The sequence below is a fragment of the Psammomys obesus genome, unplaced genomic scaffold, assembly GCF_907164565.1.
Source record: "Psammomys obesus unplaced genomic scaffold, mPsaObe1.curated_primary_1811, whole genome shotgun sequence".
Taxonomy (NCBI): Eukaryota; Metazoa; Chordata; class Mammalia; order Rodentia; family Muridae; genus Psammomys; species Psammomys obesus.
In genome coordinates, this window is record NW_026596152.1 from 7,643,574 (window position 1) to 7,661,930 (window position 18,357).

Sequence of the window (18,357 nt, forward strand, 5' to 3'; positions counted from 1 at the left end):
TGTGTGTGTGTGTGTGTGTGTGTGTGTGTGTGTGTGTGTGTTTGTCTTTAAACTTCAGACTGTATTCCGCAAAAGCATATGAATGGAATATAATCCTGGCTTCATTCATTTGCTTAAAAATTGAAAACAAAATCTGGGGCTGGGGATGTGGCACAGTGGTAGATTGCTTGCACAAGGCTCTAGGTCCTATTCCTGGTTCTACAAAAAACCTGTTGCTCATTGTTGCCAGGTGTCATTTATGCTTCAAGTAGCAGCTGCCAGACAGTGTACACAGGTTAACTGCTGTTAGGTCATGGTGGCTTCTGCAAGGCTGACGTGTCACCACCTTGGAGACCACTAAGTACCCAACCTTGGCACTCCCGATGTGGCTGTGAACTGAGGCCTGACCCAAGCCCCCAGTCACGAATGTGTGGTGAGAAGTCCTGGTGTCAGTGGGGACCGGAAGCACCCTCACAGATCAAAGGGCTACCTAGGAGCGCAGGTGGAGGCGCGGTCCTGTTAGACCGTCCGCCCCAGGCCACACGCCCCACCGTCCCCGGTTGCAGGCAGGCCGGTCCCCAGCTCCCGCGTCCCGTGGCGCCTCCCACCACCCCCGGGGCATTCAGGTTGCTGGAGGCGGGGACGCGCACCGGCCGGCGGGGGCGCGCAGAGCTGACAGGCCTGTGCGCCGGGCTGAGGGAGTCATGCGGCGGACTCGGAGCGCCGTGGCCACCGAGCCGCGGGAGCAGCGGCGCTCCGGGTCCTCCGGGGGCCTGGCCGGCGGCGAGAGCCGCGCGCGGCGCTCGGGGAGCGGGACGAGGGCCCGGGGCGGGGGCGGGGCGGCCAGCCCGAAGCCGCCGGCAAAGCCTCGGCCCAAGCCGCCGCCGCGGGCCCAGGAGGCGGCCGCCGAGGAGCCGCCGCCGCCGGACACCGCCGCCGCCTCGGGGTCGGCGCTGGACCTGGGGGAGCAGCGGGAGCGCTGGGAGGCGTTCCAGAAGCGGCAGAGGCTCAGCTGCGAGGGCGCCGCCAAGTTGCTGCTGGACACCTTGTGAGTGTGGCGGGGGCGGCGGCGCCCGCGCGGGCTGCGGAGCCCGGGCTGCTCGGGACGGCGTCGGCTGCGTGCGCGGGAGGGCCTCTCCGGGTGAAAAAGGCACCGGCCCCCGGCCCCCGGGACTGCTTTCCCCGTGTCCGCACGTGCTTTTGGGGGGCGGCGGGAGGAAAGGTCGAAGTGGGGGGATTTGGCGGCCTGGGGGGAGGGTGCGGGTTATTGATCTCGGAGGGAAGCACGCGCAGAGCCAAGTCCCGGACGGTCGCCGGCCGGGGGACCGCGAGGCTAGGCAAGACTTCGTGCCCTCCTCCGGGGTCCGGGGTGGCGGGCTTTACTCTCTGCCCCCCCAGCTGTACTTCTGAAGTGCGTACAACTTCTTAGGTGGCCCGAGGAGCATCTCAGAGGTCCGTCGCTGGGGAAAGAGCGGGTAACTGCTCTGGCCAGATGCGTCCTCTTTGTCAAAGGTGGTGTGAGCCCCTTCCCCCTTTAACCATTGTGCTACGGGGAAAAACCGAGTACCCTAGTCATACAGCTCCCACTCGCAGATGAACTGAAAAGAACAATGAAAGACGAAGAAAACGAACATTAGCCTAACAGTTGCTTAACAATCTGAACTACTTTCTTTTTTTTTTTTTTCTTTTTTTTTAATAAACAACAAGATGTTCTTTTGTTTTCGTTCCAGAAGAAGTTCTCTTGGTTTTGGTGCATCCTCTCAGAAACGGACTAATTATTTAGCTTTCTATGTACTTCGTTTTTAAATTTTATCCTTTTGGGCTATACATTGAAATTTGGAACAAAGATTAGTTAAAACTTAAAAAATTAAAAAGAGCATCGTTCAGTACCTGTTGTGTACTAGCTCCTGGGAGGTCTTCAGTGATGCCACATAAAGATCCGTAGAGCTGGGGACAGTGGCACATGCCTGTATTCCTAGCGGTCGGTCAGGAGACTGAGGCAGAGAAGTACAGTGATTTCAAGGCCAGCCTGGGCTAGAGACAGACCCTTTCTCAAAAGAAGGAGAGAGAGCGAAGGAAAAGAAAAGAGAAACAAGCCATGTCGAAGGCTGTCCACGTCTGTAAATCCAGTGCTTGATTTGGGGCCAGTGTAAGCCGCACAGACACCTTTTCTCAAATGGAAACAAAAAAGCCCTGACCCTAAGAAACACAAAGCGAAAGTCTGAGATAATATTTTCTCCTAAAACAAACTGATACTTAGAAAAAAGTTACCAAAAATATTAGCATGAAAAGTTGAGTTTCACTCACTAGATTAACGTGCTGTATGCTTGCTTATACTTTCTTTTATGTCTGCTAAGCTCACTTTTGTGCAAAGAAAGTATGCTATCTGCACTAACGATTTGGTTGAAATATTGCATAGGAAAAAAATGAGGTACGTATAGCAAATACGGGAACTCTCTTGGAATGATCTCAGGAGGCTCTCAATGAGTTATTAATTGTAATGCTTGGAATTTTTTTAAACAACAAACCTTGCATGTGGAAGAAGAAACTGAGACCTTAACTTGTTAGGGGAACCCGGGGGCAGCATTCAGCCTTTGCCATCAACGGAGGGCAAACTGAAGCTACAGCAGTGAGCTGTTTTCCCTGCACTTATTGTTCAGGAGTCACGGTGAAACATCCATTTATTTTTGGCAAGAATGTTTAGTCTTTCGGGGAAGGGGCTTCATGATGTCTGTTTAGTCTTAATGTTCAGTTATGGGGCTTTCTCAGACTGTATTCAGTTGTGTGAAAAGGCATGTATGTGAGCGAAGCACTAGAGGAGAGTGGCTGGGGTTTAGAAAAGCCTTTGTTGTCCACTCGGAAGGAGTTTCTGAATCACTAGACCCAACTGGCCAAACTGTCTTACTTTTTCATAGACATTTCTTTGTTATAGTCAAGTTTAAATTGTTTGGGCCGTTTGCTTGGTGGCTGCTTAAGGTTGGTAAGGTCTCTTCTTGGTATTTAGCTTGTAATTTTTTTTCTTTTTCTTTTCTTTCTTTCTTTTTTTTTTTTAGCTAATCAGTTGACACATAAATAAAAACGTCTGGGGGAGATGAGCTAGGCTTCTCCCCTATTATAGTTTCTGAATTCTGGGAATGTTTTATTTTGCAGTCTTATAAAATTCAGGACAGTTCACAGTGAAAATACTGAACCCCTTTTAGGAAATGCACCCAGTTGTTCTATAAAAAAAAAAAAAAAAAAAAGGCTTACTTTTGTTCCAACCCGGCTTTCTTTTAAGAACAAAAAGACAGCGTGGAGGAAGCATGCCGTAAAGCCGCTGCTTGCCCGTTAGAAATTCTCATGCTCTGGTTTTTGTTCCTTTCAGTGAGTACCAAGGCCTGGTGAAGCACACAGGAGGCTGCCACTGTGGCGCAGTTCGTTTTGAAGTGTGGGCTTCAGCAGACTTACACATCTTTGACTGCAAGTGAGTATATTACCTTACCAGTTGCCTTAGAGGACTTGAAGAGCGAAAGGGCTGTCTCAGACCAATCTGGGGAGTCAGGGAACAGATGAAACAGTGTTGGCCATGAGCTGATAACTGTTACATCAGGTACTGGGGACGTAAAGGCTCATTGTTCTGCTCTTTGCCTTGTGTATGACTTGAAATTTCTAGTGATAATTAGAAAATTTTATTATATGTTTTATTTTGCAGTCTCATAAAATTTAAGGCAGTTCACAGTGAAAATATTAAAACCCTTTAATGAAATGTACCCAGTTCTATCAAAGAACAAAATAAAGTTAAAAGTTTTAGTGTATGGCTTAGGTCAGAGGACAGGGAGGGAGGGAGTCTGCTCTCTCCTTGGTCCTCACGTTAGCTGGTCATCAGCTGGTGGTAGGGACCTGCCAAGCCATCTCACCAGGCTGATGATTTCTTTATGGTGGGGGAAGGCTGAGCATTCTGAGCTAACCAGAGTGACCTATAGTTTGTATGTTCAGGAGCCTGTACCCATGTGTGTTTGTATCATTGCACAGTTCAGGTGAAAGAAAGCAGGGTTTCCAGGGCTGTGGCTTATAGCCTCATGCTTCCAACTGATAGCACTGATTTAGGGGGTGATCAGAAGAGGTGGATCAGGCTGGCCATAACTCCTTGCCGGGATGCTGTGAATCACACCTTGGGCAGAATCATCTTAGTCTGTTGGTGAAACTAAATGGAAATAACCGGGCGGAAAGTATTTACATGTGGAAGGGAGCTTTTCATGCACTGACTCTATTCTTGGCATGAGGCCTACGGTATCACGCAGAGCAGTGGAAGGCCTGCTTCTCAGCACCTTCTCTGGCATTGCAATAGAGCAGGAACAACAGGCTTTGCCCTCTGGATGGGCTGTTGGCATGTACTTAACTACTTAAGAGGGTCCATTTCTTGTATCTCTAATGGTCCCTGAATTTTATATGAATAATAAATACTATGGATTTCCTCAAGTGGATAACTGGCTAGGCTACTAGTAGAATCCAGATTTGGAAGGAAGCATTATGACATAGTTTTTTGACGAATCCTATACTACGTCAGAATGCTTTAAAGTATGAATTAGGGCTAGGGTATAGAGTATTTGCCTAGCATGTACAAAGCCCTGACTTTGATCCCCACTACTGTGTAAACTAGGCATGATTACATGCCTATAATCCCAGAGGAGGTAGAGACAGGAAGATTAGAAGTTCAAGGTTGGGGCTGGAGAGATGGCTCAGCGGTTAAGAGCACCAGAGGACTCACCAGCTCTTCCAGAGGACCCGGGTTCAATTCCCAGCACTCACAAAGCCAGCCCACAACTGTCTGTAACTCCAGTTCCAGGGGACCTGGCACTGTTACACAGGCATACATGCACATGAAACACCATGACACAGAAAATAAATAAAATAATTAAAAAAAAATTCAAGGTTGTCCTCAGCTGTGCATAGTGTTTGTGGCCAGCGTGTGTACCTGAGACTCTTCTCGAAAAATAAATAAGCACATAAACAAAGACGTTCAAGGCTGCTCTCAACTCCACAGCAAGTGTGAAGCCAGCCTGGGAATATGTGGGACGCTGCCTCAAAAAATAACATTAAAACTTTAACATGACACCTCTCTCTCAGAGAATCAAGTTAAAGTTTAAACTTACCTGTTTTATGCGCCGTGCGGCTGTTTTGCATGCATGTCTGTCTGTGGGCCATGTGCTCCGGTTCAGAAGAGGATGGTTGTCTGGTGCCCTGGAACTGCAAACAACTACCAGGTGGATACTGGGGATCAACCCGGGGTCCTCTTCAGGAACAGTCAGGGCTCTTAACTACTGAGCCATCTCAGGCTACTTGGTTAAATTTCTTTTAAAAGGTGGCCTGAACGGCTTGAGGTGTGCCTGAGTAATAGAAGGCCTACTTAGTATTAGTGAATCCCCAGGTTCACTATCCCTGAGGAAGAGAAATAAAAGAAAACACACAAAGATGGTGGCTTGCAAAGAACAAATTTTGACTCCATTTCCAGTTTGGTCTTTCTGAGTAAGATGCTCGGAGCTTGGTTTTCGTATGTGGAGCTAAAGGAAACCTGAGGTTCTTTCCTGGGGTCTGGCATGCTCATCCAGAGGTGCAGGAGAGCATAGCAGCGTCTGTGATTCATCTTCTGAGTATCCACTGTTTCTCTTCATGGCTGGGAGGGCAGCGAGGGGGCAGCAGAAATGAGGTCCAGGACTGCTGTGTGGCCTCCCCTGCTGGCTCTGGCACCAGCGGGCTTCACTGCCAGGAAGAGCAGAGGCTGCAGGTGGCCCATCCAGCTGCCTGAGTCCCCTTCCCTGGATGGTGCTGAGAAGTGGGCCAGCTGGTTCTGCAGGCCTCCGGCTGGGCTCGAAGACAGTGCAGGTAGTAACTCACAGTCCACTCTCTGCTCTCTCCGTAGCTGTAGCATTTGCAAGAAGAAGCAGAATAGACACTTCATTGTTCCAGCGTCTCGATTTAAACTCCTCAAGGTTAGTACTTAAGAGCAGAGTCAGGCAGGTATAACCCATGCCCCCTACCCGGTCTTTTTAGCTTTTTAGCCTGCTGACCGTACAGTGTGAGGGGCAGAGAACCTAGGACATTTTAAGGGCTTTGAGATCCTTTTTTATTCTTAGATAAATGATGTTTCAGTGTGTAGTTTAGGCTAGCCTCAAACTTACAGTCCTCTTACCTAAACCTCCTATCTCTGCTGGGATCACAGAGTTGTGCCATTATTCCTAGTTTTTTTTTTTTTTTTTTAAGGTTCTGGGATTGAACTCAAGGGCCTTGACTATGCATAGCTTTGACACTGAGCGCTGTCCCTAGCCCACAGATGTATGCTAACTGACTTAGTTGTTTTTGGTGGTTTTTTTTTTCTTTTTCTTTTTTCTCTTTTTTTCTTTCTTTCTTTTTTCTTCTTTTTTGAGACAGGTTTCTCTGTATAGCCCTGGCCATCCTAGAACTTGCTCTGTAAGCAGGCTGGACCTCACAGACATCCCCCTGCCCCCGCCTCCCTGAGCACTGGGACTAACGGCGTGTGCCACCACCACCAGCTTCCTTTAGAGTCTTTACTAGTTGGTGGACACATGGCACAGCGCACAGTACCGCCAGACTCTTCCTACTTCTTGGGTTCTTTCTCCACCGCTTTTCTTCTTCCTTTTCAACCCCTAACACCAGATAAGCGAGAGAGGGAAGGAAAGAGACCCCTGAATAAAGTCAGGGGTTGGAAAGGGAGCGGAGCGTTATTGTTAGAACACCTGCTGATTAGGGGCGTTCAGTTCCTTGGAGCAAGTTGGCTCTTCACCACCAGGTGAAGGTGAATTCTTCTCGTTGTTGTTTCTTCTTTGCACATGACTACTTAAACTTCAACCAACGACCTACCACAACCTCACGGGGCCCTAGCATTTATATACCCTCTGAAAAGTCCCCAGAATTCCCAGTGTCACACAGTCATCGAAACTGTCCGCAGCTGGGAAAATCACACCTCCACCAGAGCACAAGGCAAATCATAGTCAGCCACTGTGAAGTGGCCCTACATTTCCACACCTGGAATTAAAACAAAAACATATTCTTAAAATAGTTCTGTGTTGTTTAAAGAAACCAGAATTCCAGACTTGCCGCTACACACATGCGGGGGTCCAAAAGATAGCTTTGTGGAACTGGCTCTCTCCTCCCACCTGTATTAGGGTGTCTAGGGATGAGACCAAGTCATTGCTTCTTTGGTAAAGCATCTCTCCCTGTTGAGCCATCTCATTAGTCCCTTCCTATTTCTTTACTTTCTGAGTTGATAATTTTTGTTTTTTGAGACAGGCTGATTCTTCTGCTTCTGCTTCTGCCTCTGGAAGACTGGGCATTTTATGTTTATTGGTGTTTTGCCTGCATGTATGTCTGTGTGAGGGCGTTGGATCCCCTGAAACTAGAGCCACAGACATCTATAAGCTGTCATGTGGATGCTGGGTCATATGGAAGAGCAGCCAATGCTCCCAAATGCTGAGCCATTTTCTCCAGCCTCATATTTGTGATTTTTTTTTTAATCTTTTTCACCAAGTAATGAGAAATGTTTTGTAGGTCATCAATCAGTGTAAGCACCATTTTATATGTTCTTTTCATTCTCTCAACTGTCCATTCACACTTTGCCAATTTTTTTTTTTTTTTTTTTTTGTTATTCATATTGGTCATTCATATGGCTCAGTGACTGGAAGCATTGGATGCTCTTCCAGAGGAACTGGGTTCAATTCTCAGCACCCACATGGCAGCTCACAACTGTCTGCAATTCTAGACCCAGAGGATCTGATACTCTCACACAGGTATGAATGTAGGCAAAACCACCAATGCATATAAAATTAAATAAATTATTAAAAAGTACCCAGGACCACCAGCCTAGGGGTGGCACCACCCACAATGGTCTGGGCCCTCCCACACTTAAAAAAAATGAAAATGAAAACTAACCGTTTGTCTATGACATATGTCAAAGGTTTTTTCCCAGTTTGCCCTTTATAAATAATTCAAGTATAGTTAAGTAGTGCCCTTAAGATCTTGAGTGGTGCTTTCTGGAGACATGGAGAGCCAGTCCATCAGGGGCACCGGTACTCCCTGACTCTTTCAGGAATTGTGTTGCAGTGTCCCCCAGTGAAGGCTGGAGCATGGCTGTTCAGGGTGCAGTTGGCATAAGAGAGCCATGGACTGTCAGTCAGGCTCCAGAGAGAATTGTGTCTGGGGAGTACAGATGGGTCCCCGTCTTCCAGGAGCTTTCAGTCTTTTCTAGGAACTGGGAGCTGTCCCCATAACCCAGAAAACACTTTCAAAAGAGTGATTCTTGATAACGTCACACGCTCACTTTGTCCATTTGCTTCTGTTCTCCAGGGCGCTGAGAGCATAACCACGTACACGTTCAACACGCACAAAGCCCAGCACACCTTCTGTAAGCGATGCGGCGTCCAGAGCTTCTATACTCCACGCTCCAATCCCGAAGGCTTTGGTGAGTGAAGGGAGCGCCTGTGAACTTGGGAGCCTGGGGTGCTTGGGAACCCAGTGCTGGTTGGGCACCCTGATGTGTAGGAAGAACAGGTTCCTCTGCTGGGCTCTGGTCAAGTGTCCATCACTGCTACTGTAGGCCTGTGGGGAGACCTACAGGGAAGACAGAGGCTCATGCTTAAGAGCACTGGCTGCTCTTCTGAGGACCAGGGTTCGATTCCCAATCTCTACCTGTAGCTCCAGTCTTGGGGAGGTGACACCCTGCTCTTGTCTCTGTGGGCACTGAGTGCATGTGGCACACAAACATATGTTCAGGCTAAACACCTACACCCATGAAATAACGCAATTAAAAAAGATAGGTGGGAAATGAGCCTGTGGGTTCAAGGGAGACCACAGGAATGATGACAGTGTAAAGGGAGGGAAGAGGATGGAATGATGGCTGTTGCTGATATTATTTGAAAACAAAATTAAAGGCTATGGCTATAGCTCAGTGGTACACTGAGCATTTGCCTGGAGTGCATGATCCTCACCCTGTCACTAAGTAGATAAATAAAATTAATTTAGTTTGTTAAAAAAAAAAAAAAAAAAAAGGCCAGGTGGTAGCACGTGCCTTTAGCCCCAGCATTCCAGAGGCAGGCAGATCTCTGCGTTCAAGGCCAGCCTGGAGTACAGATTGAGTTCCAGGACAGAGCCAGGTGTGGGTGCAGTTAGCAGTGAACATCTTTGATCCTAGCACTTCGGAGGCAGAGGCAGCTGGAGTTCGAGGCCAGCCAGCTCTACCTAGCGAGTTCCAGACAGCCAGGCCTACATTGTGGGACCCTATCTCAAAACAAAAACAAAAAAAGAAACAAGAAAACCAGGTGTGGTGCACCTCTGTAATCCCAGCATTGAGCAGTGAAGGCAGGAGGATTGGAAACTCAAGGTCATCCTCAGCTGTACTTCGAAGCTAGCACAGGCTAGAGACCCTGGCTCAAAAACACAGACATTGGGGTTGGGGGGCCTGGAGAGTCAGCTCAGTGGTTAAGATCTCCTACTGATCTTGCAGAGGACCTGGGCTTGGTTTCCAGCACCACAAGGCAGCTCATAATTGCCTGTAGTCTCAGGAGCTCAGTACCCTCTTACTGTTCTCTACGGCACCAGGCCTGCATGTACACATATACACGGTACAGAGACATATGTGCAAGCAAAACACCCACACACAAAATAAACACATATATTTAAAAAGAAGCAAGAGGAACCTCTTCATGTCCTGCTTGATCTGGAGGTGGGGTGGTGGATGAAACCAGTCCTTAGAGCCAAAAGAAGGCTGGAGAGATGCTTCTGCCGTTAAAGGCGAGGCTCACAACCAAAATGTAAGCAAGAGCCAAAAGAGGTGGACATGCTCCTGTGTGGTAGATAGCCCTACCTGGAGCGTGGGGGTAGCTGTGACTATGCCCAGCCCCGTCCTCTAGTGCAGACAGGAAAAGGCGTGGCACCATGCCAGTCCCTATATCCTGTGTCTTCAGCAGCTGCTGCTGGCTCCTGGTCTACCAAATCCTGGTCACCTTGAAACAGAAAATGATTTTTGTTGTTGTTTGTTGAGTTGTTTCGTGCTTGTTTTTGATGCTGTCTTTTACTGTGTAGCCCAGGCTAGCCTCATGGCAGGCCTTCTGCTTCTGCGGCCTACATGCTGAGATTAAGGCATGTGCTACCGTGCCTGATCAGGAAAAGGTTTTAATAGTTATAAAGTCAGCCAGGTGCAGTGGCGCACACCTGTGATCCTAGCATTCAGCGAGGCAGACGCAGGCGGATCTCTGAGTTCCAGGTCAGCCTGGTTGACATGGCCATTTCAGGACAGCCAAGGCTACACAGAAAACCCTGTCTCAAAAAAAACCAAAACAAAACAAAAAAGATTTAAAAAGCTCTGTATAAATTGGAGAAGTCTGAGAATTTTTCCGGCTGCCACTCAAGAGCTTGCCAGGCCCTGAACCTTCCTAGAACTTTGCCCATGGCGCCTGCCCCATCCTTTGTACTGAGCACAGGGCCTGTGCATAGTGGACAAGTGTTCTGCCACTGGGGTGTGCCCCAGGCCGGCATTCTGAATGCTGCCCAGCATTGGCCCTCCCTCAGTCAGGACATCTGCTCTCTTTGTGGCGGGCGAAGACCGGAAGCCAGAAGGCTGAAGGTGTAGGCCTAGCCATCAGCACACCAGGCTTAGTATATTAGCAGGGCACACGCCATCCTCACAGGCTGCCACTCGGGTAGCACACATGTGGGATGATGGTACACTTCAGTGAGGGCTTGTCTGACGCATTCTCTGGCCTTACCCACATGTGGAACCCCTGTCTCTGTTCCACTTGTGCCTAGGAATTGCCCCCCACTGCCTGGATGAAGGCACTGTGCGGAGTGTGGTCACTGAGGAGTTCAATGGCAGCGACTGGGAGAGAGCCATGAAGGAGCACAAGACCATCAAGAACATGTCTAAGGAGTGAGCGCGTGCTTCCTCCTCCTGAGAGGGCGGGATCGGGGCAGCCGCCCTGTGGGTGGTGTGAGCGGGTGTGTGTCGCTGTGCAGACCCGGGCTGCCACTCCGTGTCCCTACGGTTCGCTCCAGCCACCATTTCCTTAGGCAGCTCTGCCCGTAGCCCAGGTTTCATTAAGACGATAGGCCTTTACCCTTCCCTCCAACTTTTGTGTGATCTTTTAGAAAATAAACATTTCTGACATTAACACTATTACCATGGTTCCTTCAATGCTTTGAACTTTGACTTTTGCCTCCGAGGCCTATCACTTAACAGCTGATTAAAACAATGGGCACCTTTAAGACACCTGCAGCCAAGCTAAGAAAAGATAAGGTTCAGACAGCAATTATAACCAGAAGACTGAATGATCGCCATCCATGTGAGTTACGGAGGTGCGGACTCTAGGTGCTCAGGATGTGCGGGGCCAGTCCAGGAACCCTGGGGAGGCTGTGGCAGAAGTCGCTCCGGGCTTGAACGTTTAGTTCATTTCTTACCTGTTCAGGTATTTGTTCGTTTTTGTCCTTTTTTGGGCAGTCTTTCTTTTTCCTCCCTCTCTGTCTACATGCCCTTTCTTGATACTTTCATCATGTATGGCAGGCTGACCTGCAACTCAACCTGTGTGCCTCAGCCTCCTGTGCGCTAGGTCATAAGCATGTACTCCTGGGCCTGTCCACCAGCTTCTTTGTTGATTCTCTGTTGTCATGTGCTGTAGTTAGAAGCCAGGCCCACATGCGTGCTAGGCCACACCCTTAACACTTATGTTCTCTTTATTTGTGGTAAGATAGGTGAAACACAAATGTAGCATCTTAACCGACCGTGAGAACATATAACCCACAAACATACATCTAAAGAAGAAAAAAGAGAAAGGATGACTTGGGCATTCACTGGCTAAGGTTTTAGTATCAGAAGTTTGGCTTTTATTATAAAGGCATTGAGAAACTGAAAACAGCTTTGAACAAGACAAAGTCAGCCTACTTTACAAAAATTTTAATGTAGCCGGGAGTGGTTGGTGCATGCCTTTGATCCCAGCACTTAGGGAGGCAGGCAGATTGCTGTGAGTTCCAGGCCAGCCTGGTCTACAAAGGGAGTCCAGGGCAGCCAAGGCTACACAGAAATATCATGAGAATGTGTTCTCATTTAATCCCAGGTGTGGGGATATGGGGCAGCATCCCACTGTCTGCAGCATCTCACCATGATTTGTCTTGTGCTCTACCAGAGGTGGGGTTTTACCAGCTGCAGATTGTTTCTGCCCTTGTGTGACGTTTGGAATTCTGGGAACTTTTCAGAGCGTATACAAATGTGAGCCCTGACAGGTGTCGGTGGTTGTTGGTCATTTAGGGAGGTTGTTTTTGTTTTTTAAGACAGGGTTTCTCTGTGTAGCCTTGGCTGTCCTTGACTTGGCTTGTAGATCAGGCTGGCCTCAAATTCACAGAGATCTGCCTGCCTCTGCCTCCCTGAGTACTGGGATCACAGGCATATGCCACCGAGCCTGGCTCATGGTTTCGGTTTGTTAGCTGTGTGCAAAGAAGAAAGTAAAGGAAAGAAATTAGATTCAGAGATTTTCCTAATTCCTCTGGCCCCTCTATCCTTGTTTCTCTCTGATCTAGTGTTAGGGGATAAAACTGGGGTTGGGGTGGGGGATAAAGGGTGGGAAAAAGAACCCACAAAGAAGCAAAGACCAGCTACACTTGAGTATATTCAGTTCTTCACAGTGAAAGGGATGTTTGAGGGAAGCTACTGATGGAACAGTGAGAGAGGCAAGGAACCAATGAAAACAATGCAGGGGAAGAGTGACCAAAAGAGGTTTCATCAGAAAATGCCATAATTTAGCTCATTAGCTAAAATCTCCCAAAGCCTGACCAGAAACCTGATCCCAGGAAACCATGGTTGGAAGAATGTTGTCCCCTGATCTCCATATAGGGTTAACTACACCCCACAGAGTTAGGAAAGACAGGTTTGTGGGATGCTGGGAGGGGTCCACATTGTTATTCCCTGGTCAAAGACAGTCCTGGGGCTACACAATCCACAGAAACTCGATTTTCAGAGTCCAGTCTCCGTGGTTGCTTGTAATCCCTGTAATCAGGAGGCAGAGGCAGGAGGATTATGGCAAGCTTCATATCAGCCCATCTAAATAGCAAGTTCCAGATAGCCCAGACTACAGAGTAAGATATAGTCTCAAAAATAAACAGACAAAAAGTACCAAAATTCCCAGGCATTCTTGTTTTTTTTTTTTTTTTTAATTAGAAATGTATCTTTAAATGTAATTTTCTAAAAAAAAATATTTTTTTAAAATTTGTTTTATGTATATGAGTGTTCTATTTTGATGCCAGAAGAGGGCATCAGATCACATTATAGATAGTTGTACTGGGAGTTTTGGTGTCTTAAAAAACCCAATTATGTTATTATGTATACATGTTTTGGTTTCAGTCCCAGGTGTGGGATATGGGGCTGCTTCAGACCGTCCACAGCAGCAGGCTATTTGCCCTGTGCTTGCTCTGGCAGGGGCATGATTCTGCCAGCTGAAGACAGTTTAATTCTGGGGACTCTAAAGAGGGCATAAAAAGACCCAGAGCCCCAAGAGAAAAGGCACAGCTGTTTCTCCTGCTGGTTCCTGCTCTTGCTGCTGCTGCTGGTTTGTCAAATGACTGTGAGAAAAGAAATGATGAGAAGTTGGAGGTACCCTGATGAGACTTAAGACTGGTCCCCAAGGAACTCAGTGCCCCTAATCAGCAGGAAGTGCTCTAAAAAGATCTCTCCTACCTAGTGTGGGGGTGTTGGAAGGGTTAAATTGGAGAAGGGTGGTAGATATAAGAACCCAAATAGAGTAGCGTGAATAAATACACCTACTATAGGAACTGAACTCGGGGCCTCTAGTGGGAGCAGCCTGTGCTCTTAACCACTGCGCCATCCCTGTAGCTCTAACATTTTCTTTTGTTTCGTTTTTTTCAAAACAGGCTTTCTCCGTGTGGCCCTGGCTGTCCTGGAATTTGCTTTGTAGACCAGGCTGGCCTCAAATTCAGAGCTCTATCTGCCTCTGCCTCCCAAGTGCCGGGACTAAGGCCTGTGCCGTCACACCCTACTCTAATTTCTTTTTAAGATTTCATTTCGTGTAAGTGTTTTGCCTGTTTGTATATCCGCTACTTGCATGCAGTGTCTGCAGAGGTCAGAAGAGGGTGGGTAATCCCCAGGGACTGGAGTTGCAGAGGGTTCTGAGCCACCCTGTGTGCTGGGACTCCAACCCAGGATCTGGGGCAAAGTCAGGAAGCGGTTTCAGCTGCTGAGCCGCGCCTCCAGACCCAGGAACGCTGTTTGTTTACCAAAGGCTCTCTCTACCCGTACTTTCTTCTACTTTCATATTTTGTTTTTGTGTTTCTTACTTTTCAAACATACAGCTCTTTGGTCTAGACTTCTTGTTTGTTTTCCAGACAAGGTTTCTCTGTGTAGCTTCTGCTGTCCTGGATTCACTCTGTAGAGGAGGCTGGCTTTGAACTCACAGAGATCTGCTTGCCTCTGTCTCCTGAATGCTGGGATCAAAGGCGTGCACCACCACTATCTCTGTCTTTTTTTTTTTTTTTCAGTTTCCCTCCTCCACACCCTCTCTTGCTAGATTTTGTTAAAGGTGTCAGGGAGGAGTTTACTTCTATAGCATCGAAATAGGTGACAGGTTGTCCACACTTTCCTTGACTAAACAACCATCCACTCTTCATAGATTTAAAATGCTGGTGTACAAAATGTGCTTTCGAATCTGTACCTTAGGGAGCTGGAGAGATTGTCAGTGATTAAGAGCACTTGCCTGTTCTTCCAAAGGACCTGGTTTCAATTCCCAGCACCCACATGATGGCTCACAACTGTCTGTAACTCCAGAGATCTGATACCCTCACACAGGCATATGTGTAGGCACACCACCTATGTACATAAAGTAAAAATTAAAAAAAAATATCTGTCCCCTAAATTTCTTCTCATCTACTTAAAAGACATTTTTATTTGTCCTGGGTGTCTGCACGCACCTGTGTGTCTGTGTTCCAGAGGGCACAGGGCAGCTTGCTGAGTCAGTGCTCTCCTTTGCCCCTGTGGGTTTGGTTGTTGAATTTAGGTCATCAGGCTTGGTGGCAAGCACCTTTGCTCACTGTGCCCAGCCTGTGTTCTTCCTTTTGTGAACAGAAGTCCTTGCTGCCCAGGAACTGGCCTTGAATGTAGAGATCTGCCTGCTCCTAACCCTAGGACTTGGGACTAAAGGTGGGGTGCTGATCTTGCTTATCAACGTGTCTGCATCTGGAATCAGCTGCTTGCTGTGCGAGATTTACTTGATTGGATCATTTGAGGAAGGAAGACCCATCCTTGAGCAGGGACACATCTTCTGGTGGCAGCTTATACGAACAGAAATGTAAGAAGGGAACTTGCTTTTGCCTGCTTGCCCTCACGCTTGAGGGCAGGTCCATCCACCCTGCTGCTGAGGTATTCGTTCACTGTTATTAGAACATGTTCCTTCAGGATTCCAACATAAATCAGAGAGCATACAGCCTGGTGAATTGAGCAAATACCAGATTCTCGGCCTTCGTATTTGTAGGCAGCCATTGTTGGACTAGCCAGACCACAACCTGTAACCATTCTAATAAATCACACACACACACACACACACACACACACACGTGCACATACATGTAAACCTATTATAATTGTCTTTCTAATTTATGATTATTGGGTTTGTACTGTTTTGCCTTTTTAGAGTATATTTTACTTCTAAAAAGCTCAAGCTGGGCAGTTGTGGAGCATGTCTTTAATCCCAGCACTTCGGAAGGCAGAGGCAGGCAGGTGGATCTCTGTTAGTCTGAGGCCAGCCTGGTGTACAGAGCTAGTTCCAGGACAGCCAGAGCTGCACAGAGAAACCATCTTGAAAAAACAAAAGAAAACCAAAACAAACACACAAACAAAAACCTCTTTAGGAAAGCATTGTGCCATTAGATATACCCTTGCTGTCAGCTGGCACCAGCTCCCTGATGAGTCTTTGTTTTGAAATGGTGGCACACTTTAAGCTCTTTCTATAATGTGGGGTTGTAAGGGCGTTCAACTGGAAATGGTTGAGTTGGGGCGTGTCCAGTTTAATGATAGTATTTTTTTGTGTTGGAGGACAAAGGAACAATCTAATTCTTCACTTGAAGAGATGCTTTGTCAAGGCTCTGCCTGGGGTTCAAGCCCATATGGGCCCTGACGTATCTCCCTTTTTTTGGCCTCTCCTCACTGCAGCAGCACCCCAGCCTTGTGGTGGATCCTGAGTCTCTGCACAGGTCTCTTATGGCTCCTTCTAAATCGGAACAGCTCTCTGCTATAGGAAGTCAGGATCAGGACACTGGTGACATGAAGGTTTGCTTGGCTTACTTACTCTTCTATTGCTGTGGCAAAACACCATAACTAAGAAACTTAGACAAAAGTATTTAACTGGGCTTTTGTTTTCGGAAGGTGGAGCAAAGGCACGGTCAAGAGGAACGGTCAAGAGCTCACATCCTGATCCACTAGCACCAGGCAGGATGGGGGTGGGGTTGGCACCGCCTCCAGACAAGCCACACCTCCTAATTCTCCCCAAACAGTTCTACCAACTTGGGATCAAAAATTCAAACCTGAAGCCTTTGGGGGAGCATTTTCATTCAAACAACCAGGGTACACACCAGCAAGGCTTTGAAAGGTTCAGACCCTGAATTTCCATGTGGTAACACAGCCTTACTTAGGAAACTGAATTGCTTGTGCCCTATTTATCACACTGTGGCTGGGATTTGTGGTATTCTGATACTGGCTTAGAAATTTGCCTGTTTCCACTAGGCTCCTCACTTGGTTGCCATGGGATTGTAACACTTTCTTTCCAGTAATGACTTCCCTATTCTATCTCAGAAGCCATTCTGCTTCCTTTTTTATTTTGTATTTCCTTATGCTGATTTATTCTTTCTCTATTTTTCTCCCTCTCCCTCTCTCTTTCTGGAGTTGAGGACTGAACTCAGGCCCTTATGCTTGCTAGGCAATTGCTCTACCACTGAGCTAAACCCCTAACTCTTGATTATTTTATGTCATTTCTCAAAGAAAACTTGTCCTTTCTACTATTTTGTTGTTGTTGTATCTGTTATATTCATCTGTAACTAAGTCTTTCTTCAGGTTTATGGTGTTGACTTTCTAGAACCAAATTCTATAGTTCACTTGTTTCCTCATATTTTTTCACTTTTTTTTTTTTTTTAAGATTTTCATTTAATTTTATTTTATGTTTATTACTGTGAAGGTGTCAGATCCCTTGGAACTGGAGTTACAGACAGTGTGGTTGAACTGCCATGTGGGTGCTGGGAGTTGAACCCGGGGTCCTTGGAAGAGCAGACAGCGCTCTTAACCACTGAGCCATCTCTCCAGCTCCCTCATCTTTTTTTAAAAGAAAGAATTTATAAAGACTATAGATTACCTACCCACATATGTACTTATTTCTAAATAATGTGTAGTGTGTGCGTGTGCAGGGCATGTATCCATGTATCTCTGTGTGTGCATGTGTGTTTGTGTGTATCTGGGGGGGTGTTGTGTATATGAATGTAGCTGGCTGGAGGCTGGGGTCCCCTTGGAGCAGTCGTTTGTGAGCCGCCTGACACTGTTGGGAGCCATACTCGTTCCCCCTGCAGAAGCAGTGGGCACCTTTAACAAGGAGCCGTCCCCAGCCCAGGGCTGGTGTTCCTAGTGCTGCGCTGGAGCTGGCTGCTGCCTGATTGTCAGGTTCTGGAGGAGGTGAGAGCTTCTGGCTGTTACTGCCTTTTTGCTTGTTTTGCTTTGCTTTGCTTTTGAGACATGGTCTCTCTATATACTGTGGCTGCCCTGAACTCACAGAGCTCCGTCTGCCTCTGACCTCCTTCTCCCCAGGGCTGGGATTAAGGGCATGTGTTACCGTGCCTTACTATTGTTGTTGTTTTTTTGATGAAGATATTTGTCTCTAGGTTTTGTTTCGGAGTCTGATCTGTACGTACATCTTGTAGTATGAACCTTGTTATAAAAATATACATCTTTGTCTAGCTTAATGCTTTTTGTTTTCCTGGGATTTGGAGCATGGTTCACCCTTTTATTTTTAGCCTTTGTCACAGATATAGTATGCTTTCATGGAGAAATTCACTCCATTAGTGTATTTTGAAAGTAACTGAGACCTGACTTTATTTCCTCTGTGTTACTCCCATTAAATTTATTACAGTCTTCCATTTTAGACTTCGTTTCCTTTTTCTCCTTTGTTTTTTTGCTTTGAAGGCTATTTACTTCTAGAAGCGTTCCTGGGTAGTCCAGGGCAGCCTTGGGCTCTGTGTAGCAGAGCACAGCCTTGAACTTCTGATCTCCTGCCTTCCCCTCCCGATTCCAGGCATACGGCACACACTGCACAGCACTGAAATCAGACTCAGGGCCCCGCGCATCCTAGGCAA

General features: G+C 47.3%; 1 protein-coding gene across 1 annotated transcript; it reads left to right on the forward strand.

The window, feature by feature from the left end:
• The first annotated feature begins 448 nt into the window (after positions 1 to 448).
• On the forward strand, positions 449 to 11,143 carry Cenpv (centromere protein V). Its single transcript, XM_055594410.1, has 5 exons — positions 449 to 1,027; positions 3,344 to 3,442; positions 5,879 to 5,948; positions 8,320 to 8,434; positions 10,777 to 11,143. Exons 1-5 carry the CDS (start codon positions 684 to 686, stop codon positions 10,899 to 10,901), a joined length of 753 nt encoding a protein of 250 aa, XP_055450385.1. The 5' UTR covers positions 449 to 683; the 3' UTR covers positions 10,902 to 11,143.
• The last annotated feature ends 7,214 nt before the right edge of the window (positions 11,144 to 18,357 follow it).